The 26,774-nt window shown below is 35.5% G+C and overlaps 1 protein-coding gene and 1 pseudogene across 1 annotated transcript; both read left to right on the top strand.

Annotated features, from left to right (window-relative positions):
* Positions 1-9,208: 9,208 nt before the first annotated feature.
* On the top strand, positions 9,209-10,153 carry Or8g34 (olfactory receptor family 8 subfamily G member 34). Its single transcript, NM_001000459.1, has one exon. It carries the CDS (start codon positions 9,209-9,211, stop codon positions 10,151-10,153), a length of 945 nt encoding a protein of 314 aa, NP_001000459.1.
* Olr1284-ps (olfactory receptor pseudogene 1284) lies at positions 19,402-20,120 on the top strand (annotated as a pseudogene).

Raw genomic sequence — 26,774 nt, 5'->3', positions numbered from 1 at the left:
ATGTTTCTAATGTAAAATTTGTGATATTATGTTAATAATACAAAAACTATCTTCTTGTACTGACAATTTTCCATATCATGAATATAATTCCACCAATATTTAAAGCAGAGTAATTGTGACACGTATTCCATCTATGTTACATTTCGTGGAAAATACTATATTAAAGGTGACAAAATGAAAAACATCACATTACTCTCCATAATAACCTGACTATCCATTACAAGTCTTGTTTTATTGACTTAATTTTTATTTATTCATCCATTCATTTATTTTTGTGAGGCTGGAATAATAATTGTATTATTTTCCAATTAGTTTATTATTTTGATTCCCAATCTTTTTCATATTCAATATTGTGTTTTTATAGGGCTTCAGATGAAGGGAACAAGAATAAGTAACGTGGCTTTAGTTCTATAGTGTTGTCCCTCTATAGGACTCTGTGGGTCTTGAATACTATGGGATGTGTCAAATTGCAAACAGCATAAATTTGGACCTCACTGTCTCAGTATATTCCTTATTATTTATGGTGTCCATGGATCTCAGCTTATCAGGACTCTATTCTCAACCTATAGTGCAAGGATGGAAGAGACACATACAAATCTAATAAATAGTTAATTTATAATATGCACATATGTATATAAGTATATAAATTAATGTGGATTAATAAAAATAAATACAGAATAAAATGTAAAAACATATAAATACCAAACACATATTAAACACAATATAGAAAACACATGAAGATAGTTACTATATATGCAATAAACTCTCATTTACTAACTTTCAATTATTCACTATAATTTATATGATATGGAACTCTTTCTGAAAAAAATTTAAAAATCCATATTTCATGTAATTTATTATTATCTCCAAGGACCACACTAGTAAAATTATTTTGTGAATGCATGCCTATTTCCTGTAATTCCTTTCCATGAAAATTAGCATCAAAGGTATTTTGAATTCCTTTCAAATAGTAAAGTGCTACATTGTGCTGAATGTCTTAAAGTTTTAATTATTTGTTTCATACGCATTATTGATTTCCATGTTTGTTCTATTTAATGCGAACAGAAGAGGTGTGGGACAAATGATAAAAAGCAAAGAAAGTTAGTTCGAATTAAAGACAATTACTTCAGTCTTACAAATCCTTTTGACAGTTTAAGAATTTAGATTGTTCTGTTTTTTAACTATTTCTTCCTGATGGAACAAATCTGATTCTATAGTCACAATGGTGCCTTGATACTTTTCATATAGACCATTTCCCCCTATTTCCTCAAATTGGAACAAACCAGGGAGTTTTTGATACTTGGAGAAACTGTTTATGCCACTGGGTCTTTGTCTGTTTTGCAGCCAGCCAGAGGCTCCTAAGAAATGTACAGAATCTTATATCCACTCAAACCTTCTAGATCAGAGAGGGCATTTTCATAGAACTTTTCCCTGATCCACATACTCAACATCTTTATTAGGAGCTGAAAATTTAGATATGACATAGGATTATTTGAAAAATAACCTGACAATTGGGAATTATCACTTTTAATTGCTTATTTTTCTAATTAGAATATCTTTAGAACAATGATAGTCCTAAGGGAAAGTCTATTTCATGATACACAATGTGTGAAGTAGTTCAACTTAGGACAGAGCTTCACAACTGCTTGGTTGAGTGTGTGTTTGAAATAGAATCTGTAGAGGCACAAAATCATAGACCAAGATGACTGGGGATGCAGACCATGCTCAAAGGTACTGTTGCCATTGAGGACTAGATTTGTCTTCTCAATACTAACTATAAAATGCTGGATGACTGCATTTCCCAATTCCTGTATTAGTACCATTGTCAAGCAGCAATTAAAAGTTGACATGGAGGATTTCAGAATAAATGAAGAGATGTAGTTTTTCCATATATTCACACTTGTTATTTAGGGCTATAAGGACTGGAGCAATCACTGTCAGAAGTCCGGCAGAAATAGTTGAATATCCTCAATCATTCTTCTAATTATTCCCTTATTCTTAAAATAAAAAAGCTCAAAACCAGTAATGAGCCAGACATGTATTACTGAGGAAACTGAGAAATAGGTCTGGGTAGTAGTGTACTTTATTTCACAAGGAAGTAAAAGATTCAGAAATTACAATGTCTTAAGCACATTGTGGAAAGAATGAATCCATTTCAAGACTTACTGTTTAGTGACACTCTTTCAAGTAGAATGGACATCATTCTTATATGTGGGCAATGAATTAATATAGTTTAGGATCTATACATAGAAAACTGTGTCCATCATAGTGGGAAAGGATTTTATGAATGATAAATTTAGGAAGATCAGGAGACTGAACAGTTGTGGTTTTACAAATCAACTGGAAGGAAATCATTTTTCTAGATCTTTGAAAGTTAATTATCAATAGACTTTGGGTGGAGTATAGTCTATAAGCTTGAATAAGTAACATTTTCCCTTTTAAAAATAAACAACTAACATAATATTTTGTATAATTAAAGTGTAACTTTTATGCTTCCAAACATCAAAAACTGTCTTACAACATGTTATTTCTATGTGAATTATGTCACTTTTCATCATTTTCTAGACTTCTGTCACCTATGTTTTATATTGCTGATGTCCTTTTCTTAGCTGGAATGTTCATGGTGAAAGTAAAAACGTAAAATAACAGCTTGATGTTAGTGCTACCTAACTTCATGGAACTCAGGAGAAATAGAAGCCTTAGCAAGACCTTGGGAGTGATCACAGCTATGATAAATTATGAGTGCTAAGAAACCTGTTGGTTCAACCATCAGGCATCATTGTGACCCGTTGGCTATACAAGAGACCCTGAGCTAAGAAACCACATCATAGCTCTTTCAGGAATCATTGTGTAATAATTAGTACAATCTAAAATAATATAGTATAACTTCCTAAATTCTAAGGTGTGTTTTCATAAAAATGTCTGCATATTTATTCATTTACACTTAGTCAATGAATATTTAATTTCATTTAATTAATGTGTGTCTTCAGTTTTACAAATGAATTGGAAAAATGTACATACACATATATGTATACATATGGAAATATATATATAGATAGATAGATAGGTAGGTAGAGAGAAAAAGAGAGAGAGAGAGAGAGAGAGAGAGAGAGAGAGAGAGAGAGAGGTTAGTAAATTACAGGTCAATACATCTGTCCTTGTTTAATTTATTTCCACTAGTTTTGTACATATTAAATCATTGTAACGGATTTAGTATTGAACTATTTTAATATGTAATGAATTAAAAATATTTTTTGAAAGAATGGGATTGTAGTACCTTTGAAGGCATGTTATCTAAAAGATATAATCTGTACTATGAGAAATGGATGATATCTGTTAAATTTAAGTGAAAAATGAAAATTTGTCATGGGGTTAGACAGTGTAAAACACCCTTAATCTGTAACTACTATGATGTCTATAACTCATAATTAAAAGAATTTTTATCCAATTAAACTAGGTTTTGGTTAGGTACAAAATTTGAACCTACCATACTTAAGTGTTATAAATTTAGTATTTTTACTTTATTCTGATAATCATTGGGAACCAATATGAATTTTCATTGAGGGGCTGGGGATCTGGCTCAGCGGTAGAGCACTTGCCTAGGAAGCGCAAGGCCCTGGGTTCGGTCCCCAGCTCCGGGAAAAAAAAAAAAAAGAACCGAATTTTCATTGAAAAGTATTACATCTTTTGACATTTGCATAATTGAAATGTGAAACATTTTATATATCCATAATATCCTAAAATATTAACAGCAAATATTTGAATATTGAACACATTGAATATTAGCAAAATTTATGTTTGTGAATGTACTGAAACTTTTATCTATTCTTAGACATTACAGAAAATATTAGTACATTTCTCTTTACAGTGTATACCCATGAATATTAAATAACAATCAATTCAACTTTAATTTCCTCTCTCTCTATTTTTATTTATTGTGTACACTTCATCACATATTTAGATCCCAGTTCTTAATTAATTCACTCTAGTAAGGAAGATTTAGGTTGTCAGTTTTCAAAAGCAGAGCAGATGTCACAATAATTTATGATTTCACAGTGACATAATGTCATTATGACTTCCTGTGTAACACAGTAATATTTAGCGGGAAAGGGAGATTAAGAGACTGAGAAATATCTAGGTGGAACAAAATGGGGATGGGTGATAAAGGAGCCAGGGACTGTCTTTGAAGCTTATAGTATTAGAATGATTTTACTCAATCTTATGGCGTACAAGTACACAACAATTTTACTCTTATTTTTGTACATGTGTTTAGTTTCTTAACGTTTTATGTAGTTCAGATCTGCACATGCAATCAGAAAAGATTTCTATTAAGAAAATTTGGCATAGGGTTAAAAACTCTGCATTAAATAACTTTTAAGATGTGAATAAAGGATTTAAAGAAGATTTTAATGAATCTATAAACTACCCTTCTATCTACAATAAAGCATACATTGCAGATATAATAATGAGAAAGGAGGTACCAGCTTCATGTAACTGAGGTTAGGATGTGACAGTTGATATATTATTAAAAGTCAGTGGACATAGGAATAAACTAGCATCTACCTATTTACGATTGTGGAGGTGATCTTGAGAAGAGCTGCAGGTTTTCCTGCAACTGTTCAGTAGAAATTCAGTCCTCTCTTGGTAAGACTAAACAAAATAAATTTTGTATTATTTGTGTATATGTTCATGTGTTTGCGGTTTTATTCAAAATTTTTATTAATTATGTAAATATTTTCTGACATGAGAATAGCAATATGATGAAATTAATTAATTAAAACACAGTTCATAGTAATATTTACATCTCAAGAAAAAGCAAGAATTGTTACTTTTTTGAAAAAAAATTATTAGATGTATTTATTTACAATTCAACTGTTATTTCCTTTGCCAGTATCCTGTCCATAAGCCCGCATAACCTCCCCTCCCTATATGGGTGTTCTCCCCCATCCACCCCTGTTACTGTCTCCCTGCGCCAACATTCCCCTGCACTGGGGATCTAACCTTGACAGGACCCAGGGCTTCCCCTTCGCCTGGTGTGCCAACAAGTCTATTCTTTGCTACATATGCAGTTAGAACCCTGGGTCAGTCCATGTATAAAGAAAGTCCATGAAGTCCAACATCCTTCAGCTCTTTCGATCCTCCCTCTAATTCGCCCAAAGGGGGTCTTGTTCTCATTTCAGTCATTTGCTGCTAACATTTTCCTCTGTATTTGACATGCTCTGGTTGTGTCTCTCAGGAGAGAGCTCTATTTGGTCCCTTCAGCATGCACTTCTTAGCTTCATCAATCTTATCTAGTTTTGGTGGTTGTGTATATATGGGCCACATGTGGGGCAGGCTCTGATGGCCATTCTTTCAGTCTCTGCTCTAAACTTTGCCTCCATATCCCCTCCTATGGATATTTTTTGTTACCCCTTTAAAGAAGGAGTGGAAGCATCCACATTTTGCTTATCCCTCTTCTTGATCACCCAATGGTCTGTGGATTGCACCTTGGGTAATTCAAGCTTTTGGGCTAATATCCACTTATCAATGAGTGTATACCAAGTGTATTTTTCTGTGATTGGGTTCCACACTCAGGATGATATTTTCCAATGAATTTCATGAAGTCATTGTTTTAGATAGTTGAATAATACTCCATTGTGTAGATGTACCATATTTCTGAATTCATTCCTCTGTTGAAGGGCATCTGAGTTCTTTCCAGCTTCTGGCTATTGTAAATAAGGCTGCTATGAACATAGTGGAGCTTTTGTCTTTGTTGTATGCTGGAGCATCTTTTGGGTATATGCCTTGGAGAGGTATAGCTGGGACCTCAGTTAGTGGAATGAATGTCCAATTTTTTGAGGAGCCTCCAGACTGATTTCCAGAGTGGTTGTACCAGTTTGCAATTCCACCAATAATGGAGGGTGTTCTTCTTTCTCCACATCCTCCCCAGTATCTGCTGTTACCTGAGTTTTTGATCCTAGCCATTCTGACTGGGGTGATGTGGAATCTCAGGGTTGCTTTGATTTGTGTGTCCCTGATGACTAAGGATGCCGAACATTTCTTTAGGTGCTTTTAGTCCATTTGATATTCCTCAGCTGAGAATGTTTTGTTTAGTTCTGTACCCCATTTTTAGTAGGGTTATTTGGCTCTCTGGAGTCTAATTTCTTGAGTTCTTTGTATATTTTGGATATTAGCCCTCCATCAGACTTAGGATTAGTAAAGATCTTTTCCCAATCTGTTGGTTGCTGTTTTGTCCTAATGACAGTGTCCTTTGCCTTAAGGAAGCTTTGCAGTTTTATGATGTCCCATTTGTAGATTCTTGATCTTACAGCATAAGCCATTGGTAAAGCACCAGCTGGGCAGATGAGACGATTCACAAGATAAATCCTCTGGCCACACAATCCTGATGACCTGAAATCTATCTCTGTACATACATGGTAGAAGTAGAAACATGCCATTCAAACTTATTCTCTGGCATTCCAATGTCTAACACAATGTACCACATAGCTGTGCATGCATACTTTATGTAAAAGGGAAATTAAAGCATCTTCTATTAGTATTTGTGCATATTAAATTAGATGTTCAAGAAGAAAGCTTGATATTATGCATTATAAATCCTGAATTTTCTGATTCCATTGATTTTAGTCTGATAAGATGCATATTTTTATAACCTTGGTATATACTGATTTTTATGTTGTATTCTGAAATGACCCAAAATAGACAAAGGTCTAATATATGCTCTATCAGTGACTTAAGTACTGTGAATTTATATCTGAAATTCACTCATCGAATTATAATAAATCTATCCATGAGTTTTTGAGGTTTGACTTCTTTATCATATTGTACACTGAAAAACACTATTATCATGAGTTGTTCTCTCACTAAACTTTTTTTCCGTTCACGCAGGTCTATGTGGAAGACCAAGTACTTGAGGTTTGGTCATATTTTATTAGATTGAATTCTGAATATTTGCTGTCGATTTTTTTCATATTTTATATCACTTGTATTTCATTTTTAATTTTAGAAATTCCATTGAAATATGTTTTACCCTAGAGACAAAAGTATTAAAGTAGAAATATAGAATATATTGTTTGATATACAGAGACTAGCAAAGGTATATCTTGTGGTTATGTGTGGTTATGCCTTTATTCAAGACAAAACAGATTTAAAACAGTACAGGAAGAAAAAGAAAATATAGTTTATTAAAATAAGTGTGACTCAAGTTTGAAAATTAAGGTAAGAAAAACATAATGGGGATTCTAGTGCATGTATTCTTGTACCTTGCTCAATAGTTATTAGAAAAGTGTTTACAATGCCATTAAGTAAATGAATAACTAAATAAATATAATAAAAAATTGACCACACAAAATATATTCATATAGTGCTTCAAAATTGTCAATGTCTATTTCGGATGATTTAATCTTTAATATGTTTTAATAAAATTTTTAAAATGAAGGTATCTCATTTTGATTTCATTGATATTGAATCATTAAGATCATTTGCCTACATATTTGCATTTCACATACTGATATTGTAAGTGTTTTATCTGTATGGTTTATTTTTCATTAATACTCCCATTTTACCTTAAACATTGCTGTTTTTGTAATATCATTATTGCAAATATGTAGGGCATTTCATATTAAGTCCTATGGCAGATTTATTTAACCCTTGTGTGTTTGTCTCCTCAGTTTCATCCCTTTATGCTTATAATCCATTACTTACCTCTTTCTTACACATGCTTTGATCATACTCCCTCTCCTTCCCCCAACTCTTCCGAAGTTCAGCTCCATCTCTTCAAAGCTCTGTGCCCTGTTGTTGTCCTTTGTCCACTGAAGGCAATTTGTTCCCTCCATACATTCATGGATACATGACTTCCTTCTGTCACATTGTCAATTTGTCTGGTACTCCACCCTGATAGAAACTGATATGCCCTCTCTCAGCAGTTATAGAGATTCAGTGGCCCCTCAGCTTTGGTAAACCTTGTGTAGAACTTCCCTTTCTCTGCTGGCACATGATCTGGTTTTGGCTTACTTTACACTGTTCTGTATATCCTGTCACAGTCACTGTGTATATTAGGAGGATTTGCTCTCGTGTGCCCAGATATATGTTGTATTGTTTTTTTTCATGTGTGTGTTTCTAAGTAATCTTGAAAATGAACTCTTCCAGAGCTGCCAATAATTTACCCAATGTTGCCTTCAAGTACTTTTATCATATTCTGTCTAATTAAATCTGTGAACATTCTTTAGACTTATGTTATCTATGCAAGACTTAAATGTATTTTCAAAACTTCATATTTTTACTTTTAAATTTTAATAACTAAATCTAATTCAGATAGGAATTTTCTTCACTATGATAGAGGATGGTAATTATACTTTTCCTTAAGTAATGTATTTCTGCATTACAATACATTTTAGTTCACAACATATAAATGGAAAAGGAAGAAATGAATTGAGTCTTTTTCTCTAATTTTAATATGTAGGAATACCCAGTTTTTCATTTGAGAGAAAGTCAATATAACCTAACAACACAAAATTCTATTTCAGATTTTCTCAGTGGTAAGATGCCAGTAATACTTATTTCTTTATACTGCATTAATTACTGTAAACATGGTGTTACTGGGATCAAATAGTGGACATATGAAGTTCCTAGGATTAAGCTCTGGTTGCCGAGTACTACTAGTATTAAGTACTGGACATTAGTTGCTACTAGGATTAAGTATAGGACACCTGTTTACAGTGCTTATTGCAAATGTTGTTCAAGATGTAAATTAATTTTAACATTTGTGCATATAAAAACTTTATGTATGTTAGGAATTAGAAAATAAGGAAAGTCTAATAACAAGATCTCTGGAGATCCCCTAGGGAAAATAAATTTTGGAAAATCATTCACTGTTTTTAGGGAAAGCTTATTTCCTTAACACAGTCTTGCAAGTTTGCTCACTATTACACACACCAAATCTTAATTTTGAGATCTTACTATGCAATGAGGAAATTTTTAAAACCTGAACTCAGTGATAGTATTTTATGCAAAGTGCAATTTTACCACATAAGTATATCTTTAAAAATAATAAGAAATAAATTTTATTTATCTTAAATAATCCAGCTAAGGTAATTATATACATGAAAAAGGTGTATTAAAGTAGAAATTGTTCATATAGGTATGTTGTATACATGAAAAATAATAAAATCACTTTAACAGTCTTATGATTTTTAACTCCATCAGGATATGAATGGAGAAAATGGCAGCAGGAAACCATTGCACAGTGACTGTGTTTTTCTTGGCTGGGCTCTCAGAGAAGGCAGAACTCCAGCTGCCGCTCTTACTCCTCTTCATAGGAATCTATTTAATCACTGTTGCAGGGAACCTGTGCATAATCTTACTGATTGGACTGAGTTCCCATCTACATACACCCATGTACTATTTCCTCAGCAGTCTGTCTTTCATTGACTTCTGTCAGTCCACAGTTGTTACCCCTAAAATGCTGATGAGTTTTGTGACAGAGAAGAACATCATCTCCTATCCTGGATGCTTGGCTCAGCTCTACTTTGCCATCATATTTGGAACTGCAGAGTCCTATACATTAGCTGCAATGGCGTATGACCGCTATGTTGCTATATGTAACCCCTTGCTTTACAATGCAACCATGTCCTATCATATTTACTGTTCTCTGATTTCAGGGGTATATATTTTTGCTGTGTTCTGTGCATCAGTAAATATAGGGTTCATGTTCAGGATTCAGTTCTGCAAGTTAGATGTGATTGAACACTATTTTTGTGATCTTCTTCCCCTCTTGAAGCTTGCATGCTCTAATACCTATATCAATGAAATGTTGATTCTGTTTTTTGGTACACTGAACATCTGTGTTCCAATGCTGATTGTCATTGCTTCCTACATCTTCATCATTGCCAGCATCCTCCACATTCGCTCCAGCGAGGGCGTGTCCAAAGCCTTCAGTACTTGTAGTTCCCACATCTCTGCTGTTGCTATCTTCTATGGTTCAGTTGCATTCATGTACTTGCAACCATCATCAGTGAATGCAATGGGGCAAGCAAAAGTGTCATCTGTGTTTTATACTACGGTTGTCCCCATGCTGAACCCCTTGATCTACAGCCTAAGGAATAAGGATGTCACTGTTGCATTGAAGAAAATACTTGAGAGAAGAAAAATTATGTAAGCAGAAATCATGTGACCAAAGAAATTAAAAACATAGATTTGATTGATACTATTTTTTTACTTAGTGTACATTATTATTACTCATTTTCTACTAAACTTTGATAATTTTTAGTCTTACAAATTTCAACTTCAAATTTCAAGCACCTAATAACTCATATGCTTCTCAGATTCAGCAATGTAAACAAGTAGTAAAGAAAACATAAATCCTTGTGACCATAGTTAATGATCCATCATGTATTTTATATATATACATATATATACACATATATTGCATATTTCATGAAAATTACTTTTAAAATCATAAAGATTTTTAATTAAAACAATTTTATTTTCATTCTTTTCTGTTTAATTTTGATAATTTTATATGTAAAGGCTATAATTACATCCTTTACCCCATTTCTCTATAATCCACTCCCACGGTCCTCTTGTTCTCTCTCAAATTAGTGGTCTCTTTTCCTTTCATTCATATATTCCTATAGGAAGTCTGATTCTGTTCTCAGTAATCATTAATTTACCTTTCTCCATCAGATAATGGAATCCCTGGGATTTCCCTGTTTTATACTGGTGTGTCATGTGGTATCATTTTTGCTTACTTCTTAGGAAACTATATTGTTGAGGTTTCCCTACATGCTTAGAAATTAAAATACTGCCACAGCGTTTCTTGTACTCTGGTTAGTAGAATATCCTTTTATTATCTCCCAAAATGTTCCCTGAGCTTTAAGGGAGTGGGGACGGGTATTGCAGTGACTATCAATGAATATTTGCCATTACCCCACCATCACTTTTCCTTCTATTCAGATAGTTATACTGTTTTGTAATCATCTTTATCTGCTGCAAAAAGAGCTACATTTCTCTGAGTGATGCAATACACACTAAGTATGCAGTTAGCCATTATACTAGTGTGTGTATTTGTTACTGTTTAATATCTTACAATATGTCTCGCATACTATTATTAAATTTTTATTTTAATTATTTTACTTTATTTATTTATTTTACATTCCAGATTTTATTCCCCTCCTGGTCAACCCCTGGATTCCACATTCCATTCCTCCCTCCCCCACCCTCATGTTCACAAAGATTTCCCCACTCCATAAGATCTCTAAACTCCCTGGGGCCTGCAGTCTTTTGAAGGTTAGGTGCATCTTCTAGTACCCAGACAAAGAAGTCCTCTTCTCTATATGTGTTAGAGGCCTCATCTCAGCTGGTATATGCTGCCTGATTGGTGATCCAGTGTCTGAGAATTCTCAGGGGTCCAGGATAATCAAAGCTGCTGGTCATCCTACAAGGGTTATCCTCCTCCTCAGCTTCCTCCAGCTTTTTTCTAATTCACCTAGAGGGGTCAACAGCTTCTGTTCATTGGTTGGGTCCACTTTTCTACCTCTGACTCTTCCAATTGCTTGTCGGGCCGTTTGGAGGGAAGTCATGATACATCCATTTTTGTGAATGTTCCATAGCATCAACAATGGTGTCAGGTCTTGGGGCCTCCATTTGACCTAGATTCGACTTTGGACCTGTCGCTGGACTTTCTTTTCCACAAGCCCTTCTCCATTTCCATCCCAGCATTTCTTTCAGATAGGAAGAATTGTGAGTCAGAGCTTTGACTGTGGGAATGCAACCCCATCCCTCACTTGATGCCCTGTTTTTTCTGCTGAGGGTGGATTCAGTAAGTTTCTTCTCCCCACTATAGGGCTTTTCGTCTAAGGTTCTGCCCTTTGAGTACTGAATGGCTTTCATTTCCATGGTCTCTGGTACATTCTAGAGAGTCCTCCCAATCTCCTTAATTCCGAGGTCCCCTGCTCCCATTCATCTTGCAGGCCCTCAGGACTTCAGTCCTTTTCCCCTACCCAGTAACAGATCATGTTCCCCCATCTTTCCCCACCCCCATCCCCTTTTTTTCTCTTCTGTTCCTCCCTACCTCCACTATTGTGGTTGCTTTCTTCTCCCTCTCAAGTAGAACTGAGGTATCCTCACTTGGGCCCTTTAGCATGTTGGCCTTTTTGAGTTCTGTGGACTGTATCTTGGGTATTCTGTATTTTATCTTTGGTTAATATCCCTTATTAGTGAGAACTCATCATGGGTTTCCTTTTGACTCTGAGTTATCTCATTCAAGATATTTTCTAGTTCTATTCATTTGCCTGCAAAACTCAGGATGTCCTCTTTGTTCATAGCTGAGCAGTATTCTGTTGTGTAAACGAAACACATTTTCTGTATCCTTTCTTCTATCGTGGGACGTCTGGGCTGCTTCCATATTCTGGCTATCACATATAGGACTGCTATGAACATTGTGGAACATGTGCCCCTGTGGCGTGTTGGGTCATCTTTTGGGTATATTCCCAATAGTGGTATTGCTGGGTCTTCAGGTAGGTCTATTTCAAATTTTCTGAGGAACCTCCAAAAGTATTTCCAGAGATGTACCAGTTTGCAATTACACCAGCAATGGAAGAGTGATCCTTTTTCTCCACATGTTTGCCAACATGTTCACCGGAAATTTTGAACTTAGCCATTCTGACTGGTGTAAGGTACAATCTCTGTTCCATTTTGATCTCAGTTCTCTGATCACTAAGAACTTTGAACATTTCTTTAAGTTCTTCTCAGTCATTCAGAATTCCTCCATTGTAAGTTCCCAATTCTATACCTATATTTTGATTGTGCTGTTTTTTTTTTTTTTTTGGTCGTTAGCTTTCTGAGTTCTTTATATATTTTGGATGTTACCCCTCTTTCAGATGTGGAGTTAGTAAAGATTTTTCCCCAGTCTGTAGGATGCTGATTTTTCTTATTGACTATGCCCTTTGCCTTACAGAAGCTTTCCAGTTTTATGATCTGTCATTTATCAATTCTTGATCAGATCTGGATTCTAATATTCTGTTTATTTTTTTCTGATTTACAATTTATACAGTGTAATCAAGTTTTAGAATTGTAGATTCTCTTGAAAATAAAAATTAATTAATCAAGAAGTAAATTTCCATTTTAAAGAGAAACTAGAATTCTAATACTCAATTACACTGTATGATTGTAAGTAAGAGTACAAAAATGAACAGAAAGTTAGAATTCAGATCTGATCATGTGACTTCATAGGAGACAAATTACATTCAATCTAGAGCACCATATAAATCTAAAATTTTTATGTGTATTCAATAATTTGAAATTATATGTATTTCTTAACAAGACTAAAGGCTTGTATGAATGTCATTTTAATCATATGTCTTAATGATATGTCTTAATGATATCAACTAAAATTTTATCATATATCAGAAAATACTCTTTTTTTTTGGTTCTTTTTCTTTGGAGCTGGGGACCGAACCCAGGGCCTTGTGCTTCCTAGGCAAGCGCTCTACCACTGAGCTAAATCCCCAACCCCAGAAAATACTCTTTAATGAATTATCTTTTAAAGTGCATATGTCAGCATAAAACTATTAAACTATATAAACCATTTCTGTGTTTACTTATTTAATGTTAAGCAATGATGGTTTGCAGTCATTTTGAAGATGTTGACTTACGATTTGAACGTTTCTATTTCACTTTTGCAATGCCTTATGCCACTGTTTTATATGAAATTTAGTGTTAAATTATTCCATTGGCTTATATAAATAATTATATAAGTAATATGTAATTAAAAGTACACTTATTCTTACCTTCATCCTTACTTATTACAATACTCTTTCACTTACCCTGACCCCTAATAGTATACCTACCCCTACTTTTACCCCAATATCAACCCCAATACGTACCCCTATTCTTACAACAATCACTACCCCTATCCCTCACAAAACCAAACCCTAACCTAAGCCTAATCCTATCTCTATCCCAACACCAATTCTAATTCTAACTGTAGCTCATATCCTTACCCTAACTCTAACCCTAACTCACATCTTAAACCTTACCCTCCCTAAACCCTAACCCCAAACATAACACTTCTGTTACCTCTGACCTTTACCTAACCCTAACATTAACTCTTACCACATCCCTAACACTAGCCAAAGCCCTAGCCCTAGACCTAACCCCTGGTCCTAAATTTAAACCTAAACCTAAACCTAATCCTAAACATAGGCATAACCTTTAAAAAGACACCAACTTTCCTATTTAAAACCCATGTAGATAGTTTGCTAGCACACCTATGGAAAATTTAGGACAAAGAGTTTACACATGTGCTAATGCAGTACTTTAAAGAGATAGAAGCTTGTAGTGCCTTCTTTAAAACATAAGTGTGAAAGTGGAAGAAAATAGCAACAACAAGAACAACAACAAAAACCTCACAGTGTCCGATTAGAAAAACAATGCCACATTAACAGTAGAGGTTGCAGTTTGAATTTATAAACCACAGTACCGTTAGGAGAGGCGGGTCTTCAGTTTCCTCTTAAAAACACATGTAGGCAAGCAGAGACAATGGGTGAAACAACACTTTCTAAACTTTACAACCACAGCCAGCATGTCCACAGAAGAGATTAGGGCAAACATTTTACACATGAAATAATGCACTAATTTTAGGAAATAGGGAACTTGTAGTGGCCCACCTGATAAATATACAATACTCATGGGTTAGAGAACTTTGGAGAGGATGGAGGGAGAAAAAAAACTGAACAGGTCAGAGGACCAGGACGTTGGCTGTAAAAAAAATTCTCTTTTATATTTGACAGGGAAGCTGCAACTATGAAATCTCATCAGTAGTATAACTTTTTTTTTGAAGGTAAGTTTTTTGGAGGTTCCTCAGAAAATTGGACATTGAACTACCTGAGGACGCAGCTATATCTAAATTGGTCATATACCCAAAAGATGCCCCAACATATAACAAAGATATATTTTCCACTATGTTCATAATAGCCTTATTTATAATAGCCAGAAGCTGGAAAGAACCCAGATGCCCTTCAACAGAGGAATGGATATAGAAAATGAGGTACATCTACACAATGGAATATTACTCAGCTATCAAAAACAATGACTTTATGAAATTCATAGGCAAATGGATGGAACTGGAAAATATCATCCTGAGTGAGGTAACCCAATCACAGAAAAACACACATGGTATGCACTCATTGATAAGTGGCTATTAGCCCAAATGTTTGAATTACCCTAGATGCATAGAACACATGAAACTCAAGAAGGATGACCAAAATGAGAATGCTTCATTCCTTCTTTAAAAGGGGAACAAGAATACCCTTGGCGGGGAATAGGGAGGCAAAGTTTAGAAAAGAGGCAGAAGGAACACCCATTCAGAGCTTGCCCCTCATGTGGCCCATACATATACAGCCACCAAACTAGATAAGATGGATGAAGCAAAGTAGTGCAGGCCGATGTAGATCGCTCCTGAGAGACACAGCCAGAATACAGCAAATACATTGGCGAATGCAAGCAGCAAACCACTGAAGTGAGAACGGGACCCCCGTTGAAGGAATCAGAGAAAGGAGTGGAAGAGCTTGAAGGGGCTTGAGACTCCATATGAACAACAATGCTAACCAACCAGAGCTTCCAGGGACTAAGCCACTACCCAAAGACTATACATGGACTGACCCTGGGCTCCAACCTCATAGGTAGCAATGAATAGCCTAGTAAGAGCACCAGTGGAAGGGGAAAACCTTGGTCCTGCCAAGACTGAACACCTTGTGAATGTGATTATTGTGTGGAGGGTGGTAATCAGGGGAGGATGGGGAAGCCCATATAGAAGGGGAGGGGGACAGTGAACGTGATTGTTGGGGGGAGGGTGGCAATGGGTTGTGGGTGGGGAGGGGAACACCCATAAAGAAGGGGTTGGGGAGGGATTAGGGGGATGTTTGCCCGGAAACCGGGAAAGGGAATAACATTCGAAATGTAAATAAGAAATACTCAAGTTAATAAAAAATAATAAAATAAAAAAAGAAGGGGAGGGGGAAGGGTTAGGGGGATGTTGGCCAGGAAAACGTGAAGGGGAATAACAATCAAAGTGTAAATAAGAAATACTCAAGTTAATAAAGATAAAAAAGAAGGTAAGTTTTTTTCATTAGATATATTTCATTACTTATATTTCAAACGTTATTCCCCTTCCCAGCTTCCTGTCCGTAAGCCCCAATTCCCTCCCCTCCCCCTCCTCCACACGGGTATTATCCCTATACATCCCCCTTATTTCCAGTATGTATTCTAAGCAAGAGTAGCTCAATAACAATAGCAGATCTCATACTAATGTGTATGAGAGAAAATTCACAGGTTTCAATACCTAGAAAAAAACTAGAGGCAATTAATGAGTAACTTACTACTGAGACATAAAGAATCAGACCCCTCCAGTGATGAGCCGCACGTTAGTTTACCCACTGAAAGAAAGCAGTTTGTTTAAAACACACAGACAGAGGGACATAGGAGGACTAAATTGACGCAGCATCTGATGGGTGTCTGTGTGTATGTGTGTGTGTGTGCGTGTGTGTGTGTGTGTGTATGTGTGTGCGTGTGTCCATATATATATATATATATATATATATATATATATATATATGCATACATATATGTATGTTTTGTATGTGGCTATGGATTCACACTTACTTATGTGCATACATACATGCATATATGTGTGTACACAATTAATTATGAAAGGGCATACATTATAGAAGCATTGGGAGAATATAATTGGAGTTGGGATGTGGAGAGAGAAGGCTGGAAACGCTCTGGGTACATTACTATGAAATTCTCATCAAGTATTATAAAATAAAACATCGAAAAATGTTTAGGAAAAATAAATAACATTCTACTGACCTCCGTTTTTCCTCATATACTAGCTATAGCAATTAAGGGCAAGAAGAAATTAAAGGGGATCTAGAGGCATTTAAAATTAGTTTTGCTTGCAGGAGATGCAATAATATACATAAAGGATCTTAAAAATCCTTATGAACAGTTTCTAGAATTAATGAAGAATCTTATCATAATGTCAGTATACAAAATATCTAAGAAAATTTCAAACTATTTGTACATACCAACAGCAAACATATGAAAAGTAATTTAATGAATGAATCCCCATTGCCACATCCTAAAATCCCAAACCAAAACAACAGTCACATAAACAAAAAACAAAGACAGATCCCATGATGTTTATAAACTAAACAAAGGAAGGGGAAGGTCTCCATAGTGAAATATTTTTTAAATCCACGAATGAACAAATGAGGAAGGCATTAGAAGTGGGAAAGACCTACCGCACCCAATGTCCTGAAATTCTATGAATGAACATCAGTGAAAAAACTGGTGCAGAGTCAATGCTCTATCAATCCTCATGGCATTTTTGACATATTTAGAAAAACGGTCTTAAAATTCATAGAAAAGTAAAAAAGGATACTAGATCGCTAAATCAATACGTGTGAAATACATAATCCAGGGGTGTGTTTAAGTGACCCTCAGAAATAGGAAAGATTACATTATATATGTAAATTTGGAGACATTCAATCAGATTTTGTAAGTATCTTGCATTCTGTAGCTTACTTGCTTTATTTTTTATCAACTTCTAATAGATATTATTAGCAGATTCTGATTTTCTTCAGACACAATCATATTTACAATATTTACTTACATATATATATATATATATATATGGATGGTTTTCATTTTTAACATAATGTCATTAAATTTCGTAACTTTAGCAAACTTAGTGGATAGCTAAACACAACAAAACAAAGAAAGAAGCAAAAACAAAAGTGAACTACTGCCAGGAATTGGCAAGGGGCAGTTGCAGGAGATGGAAGGTAAGAATAATTAGAGAATTCTTTTACATGTATTAAAAGGAACTGAAGAAGTGTATTTAGACAAGTTTCAGTTGTATTTATGGACAATTGCTTTCTAGAAAATATTTGAAAATGAAATTCTGTAAACAAGAGCTCTGCCCATTTCTGGAAAGTTTGGGATATTCAAGTCATCACTCTCAGAAATGGTTTGCTTCTGGCTTAGCAGTCACTTTTACTCACTGACACCAACTTTATTCAGATTTCCAAGTCTCAACATAGTATTATCTTTCATATTTAATTTAAAGTGTTTAATAACTTTATACTTAAGTACACCATTTTCATCATTTTTACTCAGAACTCTCCCATCCAACTCCTCATGTACACCCAATGTCCTTTCAAAATCATGCCAGGTATATACAAGTATATAAGCCTTCGTGTATACATATCATGTTAAAATCATTTAGTGTTGATTATGTGCATTTAGGGCTGAACACTGGACTGGAGCAAATGTCAGAGAACTCAGTCATGGAGAAGTCGGATTCTCCCTCTCTCATCATCTATTAACTGCATGCAACTCTTGATCTTGGGTAAAACCTTATGAAAATTTCCCATCCAGTTGGCCTGACTGTTGGTGTTGTCATTGGGCTAGTCTTGGCTAAGTAAGCATAAGTAAGTATTTTATGAATGTTGCTTCCCTGTCATAATGCAAGGTACTATCTCACAGAATACCTGCTGGTCATTTGTTTCTTTTAATCTTTCCAAACTTATTTTATTTATGCTCCCTGAGACTCAAGTGTAGATGTCATGATACAGATACACCAGTTGGGTAAGGAGAATTTTGAATTAATTATCTACATTTTTGTCCAGTTATGCCTTTCCATGATGGCCTCCATCTGTTAGAAAAAGAAGTTTCTTGACAAGAATAAAAAGGTCCTCCTACTTGAAGATGCAAGCGTAGGTATTTCAAATACGTTAAAAATTATAGCTGATGAAGAAATTGGCAGAAGAAAGTACCCTTTTATGGTCTATGACTTCATGAGGCATAGCAGTGGGTTGGTTTTCGACTATCAGACTTAGTATGGAGCGTGTCTTAAGTCTAATCACATAGCAAGTGGCTACCACCATAATTTCAGTGCCAATGCTGCACATCTTGCTACGCTTGCAATTATGCTGGATTGGAGGCTCTGTAGCTGGCTAGAACTATTGATTACTTTTCTCCCTTGGCAACTTCCATAGCATCTTAGATATATTACATGCAGTCCTAAGAGCACAGATGCAAGCTTCAGTTAAAGACCGTGCTGGAGAGCCACTGAAATGCTAAAAATGGTCATTGGCAGTATTTTACATAACATGCATTCTGAATTTTTTAAAGCAATGTTGATTAAATATTAAATTAGCAAAGTTTGTTTGTATACTTTTTCATAGATTTAATATTTATAATGAGAAAGGTATCAGATATAGGTAAAAGTCATATGCATGCAGTTTTATTTAAATTTAAAACAATGACAAATATCATTGTAATGAACACACATTTCTCTCTTTTTCAGAATTTTAACAAAGAATACGACAATAAAAAAAATATTGCAGGGTACCTGAATTCATCCTGACTGAATTCTCTAAGAAGCTAAAACCTCGGCTGCCTTCTTCTCCTCTTCATAGGAATCTATTTACTCACTCTTGTTGGAATTTGGGCAAAATAACATATTTGTAAAGGTTCCATCTGTACACATCCATGTATTATTTCCTCCGCAGTTTATACTTTATTCACCTCTGCCGCTCCATGGTCATTAACTAAAAGATGTTCATGAAATTTGTGATAGAACACAACGATATCTCCCACCCTCAATACATGACACAACTCTATTTCATCCTCAGTTTTCTGATTGCAAAGTGTCACTTGTTAGCTCCAACTTCATATGACCCCTATGTTGCTGTCTAATACCAGTTAGTTTGCAATGTGAACATATTCTCTCATATTTACAGTTCCCTGATTTTGGAAGTACATATTATTGGTGTAGTTTGTACATCAGTTCACCCAGGCTTTTTGATCTGTGTACAGCTCTGTATTATAAGCATATCAGCCAACATTTCTGTGTTCTTCTTACCAAAGATTCCCCATACACGTTAAAGTTCTTTTTGATTGATTTTTAATTACTATTTAACTTAGTGACTTTTCATCCTATTCACTTCACCCATTAAGTTACAGTTCTTATCTTAAAGAACTTTTGACCTTATGATTTGGTGCATTTAACAATGTAGCCTACAACTTGGCTATTTTCACTTCTTTCTTCTTTTCTATTTGGATAATTTATGTATTTGCATTTCAAATATTAGCCCCTTTCCATGTTTTCCCTTTATAAACCATTTATATCACCTCTCTCCCCCTGCTTCTGTGAGGGTTCTCAGTTTACCACCCTCCCACCCACCCACTCTCACCTCACCACCCTTGGATTCCAATACATTGGGCAATCGATCCTTCTCAGGACCAAGAGCCTCTCCTTCAATTGATGCCAGACAATGTCATCCTCTGCTACACGTGAGGTTGGAGCCATGGGTCCCTCCCTGTTTATTCTTTGGTTGGTGGTTTAGTCCCTGGGAGCTGTGAGGTGTCTGTTTTGTTGATATTGTTCATCGTATGGGGTTGCAAACCCCTTCATCTCCTTAAGTCCTTTCTCTAACTCCTCCAATTGTGGTCCACATGTTCAGTCCAGTGGTTGACTGTGAGGCTTTTTCTATGTATTTGTCAGGCTCTGACAGAGCCCCTCAGGAGATAGCTATAACAGGCTCCTGCCAGTAAGCACTTCTTGGCATCAGCAATAGTGTCTGGGTTTGTTGTATGTACAGAGGATGGATCCCCAGGTGGGATCCAAGTTCTGGATGTCCTTTCCTTCAGTCTCTACTCGGTACTTTGTCCCTGTATCTCCTTTACAAAAGAAACAGTCTGGGTTAAAATTTGGAGATACGTGGGTGGCCCCATGCCTCAATTGGGGATCTTATGGAACCTCTGGATATGGTCGCTACAGGTTCTCCCTCCCCTTTGTTAGGCATTTCATATAATGTCATCCCTGTTGGGTCTTGGGGGCCTCTTGCTTTCCTATCATCTGGGACTTGCCTGTGGCTATCCAAATTGTCAGAAATTTGAACTATTCTCACTCCTTACTTCATCATTTTCAACATGTTTATCAACATTTGCCTGAAAAAGCCTTAAGTATTGGTCACTAATCATGGCATTGGTGTGTTTTTTGTGTCTGAGCATTTAAATTTTTTTGGCCATCACCAATCAACTCCAAATACTAAGGGAAAGTATCTCAATGTTTTACTCCATTGCTGTACCCATACTTAACCCTTTATTCTCCTACCTAAGGAATAAATATAACTGTATTGCCGTCATGGAAATAAGAAAAGGAAAATCATTGACGTCAACTGAACTGATATGGATTTACTTATTAAAATAAAATCAACTGATACAGTGATTCATTTGCTATTACTAATTTTAATTCATTTGTAAGTCTAAATATGTGTTCCAAATTTTTATAGATCTAATTTATATAATTGCCATTACTATATCTTACCTAAAAGTGGTCACTTATGTATCACAGAAAAACAAAGTGAATGAAATGCTGTGAATAGAATCTACCTATTTAGTTTAATATCTCATTGACATCAATGTAATATGTCCTTCTACATTTGATTAAAAAAACTTCTTTTGCTTATTCACAATTTAAAGAAGATATTTCAAAAAGTTTAAGCAATCTAGTCCATCTATGTGGGAGAAAAGGCACTAGACATAGAACTATGATACTTGTGATTTCTATTTATTTATTTATTTATTTATTTATTTATTTATTTATTTATTTAAGCTGTCCTTTTTTTTGGTTTGTTTGTTTTCCACCTTTATTAAATTGGGTAGTTCTTATTTACATTTCAAATGTTATTCCCTTTCCCAGTTTCCAGGTCAACACCCCCCTAACCCATCTCCTCCCTTTCTATATGGGTGTTCCCCTCCCCATCCTCCTCCCATTACAGCCCTCCCCACAACAATCTCGCTCACTGGGAGTTCAGTCTTGGCAGGGCCAAGGGCTTCCCCTTCCACTGGTGCTCCTTAATAGGCTATTTATTGCTACCTATGAATTTGAAGTTCAGGATAAGTCCATATATAGTATTTCGGTAGTGGCTTAGTCTCTGGAAGCTCTGGAAAGTTGCCATTGTTGTTCATATGGGGTCTCAAGCCCCTTCAGCTCTTTCAGTCCTTCTTCTGATTCCTACAATGCGGGTCTGGTTCTCAGTTCAGTTGTTTGTTGCTGGCATGTGCCTATGTATTTGCCATATTCCGGCTGTGTCTCTCAGGATATATATACATCTGGTTCCTGTCAGCCTGCACCTCTTTACTTTATAAATCTTACTCGAGTTTGGTGGATGTATATATATGGGCCACATGTAGGGCAGACTCTGAATGGGCGTTCCTTCAATCTGTTCTAAATTTTGCCTCCCTATTCCCTCCTAAGTGTATTTTTGTTCCCCTTTTAAAGGAGGAGTGATGCATCCACATTTTGGTCATCCTTCTTGAGTTTTATGAATTCTGTGCATCTTGGGTAATTCAAGCACTTGGGCTAATATCTGTTGTAGGATTGGTAAAGACCTTTTCCCAATCTGTTGGTTGCCATTTTGTCCTAATGACGGTGTCCTTCTTCTTACAGAAGCTTTGTAGCTTTATGAGATCCCATTTGTCGATTCTTGATCTTAGAGCATAAGCCATTGGTGTTTTGTTCAAGAAATTTTCTCCAGTGCCCATGTGTTCGAGATTCTTCCCCATTTGTTCTTCTATTAGTTTGTGTGTATCTGGTTTGATGTGGAGGTCCTTGATCTACTTGGACTTAAGCTTTTAAAAGGATGATAAGAATAGATGGGTCTGCAATCTTCTACATGTTGACCTCCAGTTGAACCAGCACCTTTTGCTGAAAATGCTATCTTCTATCTATTGGATGGTTTTGGCTCCTTTGTCAAAAATCAAGTGACCATAGGTGTGTGGGTTCATTTCTGGGTCTTCAATTCTATTCCACTGGTCTATCTGCCTGTCTTTGTACCAATACCATACAGTTTCTATCACTATTGCTCTGTAATACTGCTTGAGTTCAGGGATAGTGATTCCCCTGGAAGTTCTTTTATTGTTAAGGACAGTTTTAGTTATCCTGGGTTTTTGTTATTCCAGATGAATTTGCAAATTGTTTTGTCTAACTCTGTGAAGAATTGGATTGTAATTTTAATGGGGATTGCATTGAATCTATAGATCATTTTTCGTAAAATGGCCATTGTTACTATATTAATCCTGCCAATCCATGAGCATGGGAGATCTTTCGATCTTCTTAGATCTTCATTTTCTTTCTTCAGAGGCTTGAAGTTCTTATCATAAAGATGTTTCACTTGCTTGGTTAAAAGTCACACCTAGGTATTTTCTACTATTTGCAACTATTATGAAAAGTATCATTTCCCTAATTTCTTTCTCAACTTGTTTTCTTTTGTGTAGAGGAAGGCTACTGATTTATTTGAGTTAATTTTATACCCAGCTACTTTGTTTAGTAGTTCTCTGTTGGAAATTTTGGGGTCACTTAAATATACAATCATATCATCTGCAAATAGTGATATTTTGACTTCTCCCTTTCCAATCTGTATCTATTTGATTTCCTTTCGCTGTCTGATTTCTCTGGGTAGAACTTTGAGAACTATATTGTTTAGGTAGGGAGAGAGTAGGCAGCCTTGTCTATCCCTGATTTTAGTGGGATTGCTTCAAGTTTCCTTCCATTTAGTTTAATGTTAGCTACTGATTTGCTGTTTATAACATTTACCATGTTTAGATATGGGTCTTGAATTTCCAGTACTTTTATCATGAAGGGGTGATGAATTTTGTCAAATGCTTCCTCAGCATCTATTGAAATGATCATGTAGTTTTACCTTTCAGTTTCTTTATATAGTGGATTATGTTGATGGTTTTCCATATATTAAACCATCCCTGCATTCCTGGGATGAAGCCTACTTGATCATGATGGACGATTGTTTTGATGTGTTCTTAGATTCAGTTTGCAAGAATTTTATTGAGTATTTTTGAGTCAATATTCATAAGGGAATTTGATCTGAAGTTCTCTATCTTTGTTGGGTCATTGTGTGGTTAAGGTATAAGGGCAATTGTGACTTCATAGAAGGAATTCAGTAGCGCTCCGTCTGTTTCAATTTTGTGAAATAGTTTGGATAGTATTGGTGTGAGGTCTTCTATGAAGGTCTGGTAGAATTCTGCATTGAACCCATCTGAACCTGGATCCTTTTTGGTTGGGACACTTTTAATGACTGCTTCTATTTCTTTAGAAGTTATTTGGTTGTTTAAATGGTTTATATATTCCTGATTTAACTTCTGTACCTTGTATTTGTCTAGGGAATTGTCCATTTCCTCCACATTTTCAAGTTTTGTTGAATATAGGCTTTTGTAGTAGGATCCGATGTTTTTTGAATTTCCTCTGAGTCTGTTGTTATGTTTCCCTTTTCATTTCTGACTTTGTTGATTTTGACACATACTCTGTGTCCTCTGGTTAGTCTGGCTAAGGGTTTAACTATCTTGTTGATTTTCTCAAAGAATCAGCTTTTGGTTCTGTTGATTCTTTGTATTCTTTGTTTCTACTTGGTTGATTTCAGCTCTGAGTTTGATTATTTCCTGCCTTCTACTCCTCCTGGGTATATTTGCTTCTTTTTTTCTAGAGCTTTTAGGGGTTCTATCAAGCTTCTAATATATACTCTGTCCTGTTTCTTTCTGCAGACTCTCAGAGCTATGAGTTTTCCTCTTAGCACATCTTTCATTGTGTCCCATAGGTTTGGATATGTTGTACCTTCATTTTCACTAAGTTTTAAGAAGTCTTTAATTTCTTTCTTTATTTCTTCCTTGACCAGGTTATCATTGAGTAGAGCATTGTTCAACTTCCATGTATATGTGGGCATTTGTTCCTTATTTTTATTAAAGACCAGCTTTAGCCTGTGGTGGTCTGATAGGATGCATGGTATTATTTCTATCTTTCTGTATCTGATGAAGCCTGTTTTGTGACCAATTATATGGTCAATTTTGGAGAAAGTACCAAGAGGTGGTGAGAAGAAGGTATATCCTTTTGTTTTAGGATAGAATGTTCTATAAATATCTGTTAAGTCCATTTGGTTCATAACTTCTGTTATTCTGTCTATGTCTCTGTTTAATTTCAGTTTCCATGATCTGTCCATTGATGAGAAGGGGTGTTGAAATCCCTATTATTATCATGTGAGGTGTAATGTGTGCTTTGAACTTTAGTAAGGTTCCTTTTATGTATGTAGGTGCCCTTTTATTTGGAGCATAGATATTTAGGATGGGGAGTTCATTTTGGTGGAATTTTCCTTTGAGGAATATGAAGTGTCCTTCTTTATCTTTTATGATGACTTTTGGTATACATTCAAATTTATTCGATATTAGAATGGCTACTCCAGCTTGCTTCTTCAGACCATATGCTTGGCATGTTGTTTGCAGCCTTTTACTCTGATCTAGTGTCTGTCTTTGTCTCTGCGGTACGTTTCCTGTAGGCAGTAAAATGCTGGGTCCTCATTATGTATCCAGTTTGTCATTCTGTGTCTTTTTATTGGGGAATTGAGTCCATTAATGTTGGTGATTGTTGCTTCCAGTTATCTTTGTATTTGGAGGTGAGATTATGTTTGTGTTCTTCTCTTCTCTTTGTTGCAAAAAGATAAGTGTTTTGCTTTTTCTAGGGTGTAACTTGCTTCCTTGTGTTGGGTGTTACCATTCATTATCCTTTGTAGGGTGGGATTTGTAGAAAGATATTGTATAAATTTGGTTTTGTCATGGAATATCTTGGTTTCTCCATCTATGTTAATTGAGAGTTTTACTAGATAGAGTATCCTGGGCTGGCATCTGTGTGCTCTTAGAGTTTGTAGGATATCTGTCCAGGCTCATCTGGCTTTCAGAAGTTCTGGTGAGAAGTCTGGTGTAATTCTGATATATCTGCCTGTATGTGTTACTTGACCTTTTTCCCTTACTGCTTTAAATATTCTTTCTTTGCTTTGTGCAATTGGTGTTTTGACTATTATGTGATGGGAGGAGTTTCTTTTCTGGTCTAATCTATTTGGGGTTCTGTAGACTTCTTATATGTTTAAGAGCATCTCTTTAGTTTAGGGAAGTTTTCTTCTATGATTTTCTTCCCATGCCCAGAGGCACTATATAATTTCTTCTTGAGCTAAGGATGTGGGCTAGTGTGGGCAGATGTGGCAGTCTCTCTTGCCCTGTAGTTTCAGGATTGCCCACACTTCTGGACGATAAGCTTTCTCTCCCACAGAGTTTGGGAGCAGGGCACTGTGGGCCGGGATCACTGAGGTTCCAGCACTGATATTTGTGATTTCTATTTTGGAGATGACACTTGAAAATCCACATACTGCCCACTTCTTCATTGGATTTTATTTGGCTTCCTTCTTTAGTATATTACTTCATACACCCAACTATCATTACAAATATATGTCACAGCAACTGCTATGTTGTCAGCCTATGTCTGATTCAGGATCCTAGAGGCATATCTGTTGATTAATTACTTTGTACTTCCTCATTTTAGCCAAGATTATTGAGACTGACATATACAAGCAGTAGTTTTTGTTCTCACTAATTGTTGCTGTCCAGGTCCTAGAAAAAGACTTAAAACTCATTAAATCCTTAATCAGTTTCTTATACCTTTTATGAAATATTTAAGGTAAATTCCTGAATTCAATATGATCTGTGTCAATTGGTGTTTGTTCTCATTCCATGGTGCTATATTTATTTTTAACTAAATTTAGTTCAGTACATCTTTGAAAAGTACTTTATGTTTCACTTACATCCTTGCTTTAAGGATATGTTAAAACTAGTAAATGTTCTATTATACAGCAATATTTAAAATTTTAGTT

The sequence above is a fragment of the Rattus norvegicus genome, chromosome 8, assembly GCF_021556685.1.
Source record: "Rattus norvegicus strain SHRSP/BbbUtx chromosome 8, alternate assembly SHRSP_T2T, whole genome shotgun sequence".
Classification (NCBI taxonomy): Eukaryota; Metazoa; Chordata; class Mammalia; order Rodentia; family Muridae; genus Rattus; species Rattus norvegicus.
The sequence above is the reverse complement of the archived record's forward strand: the minus strand, read 5'-3'. Positions and strand labels throughout refer to the sequence as shown.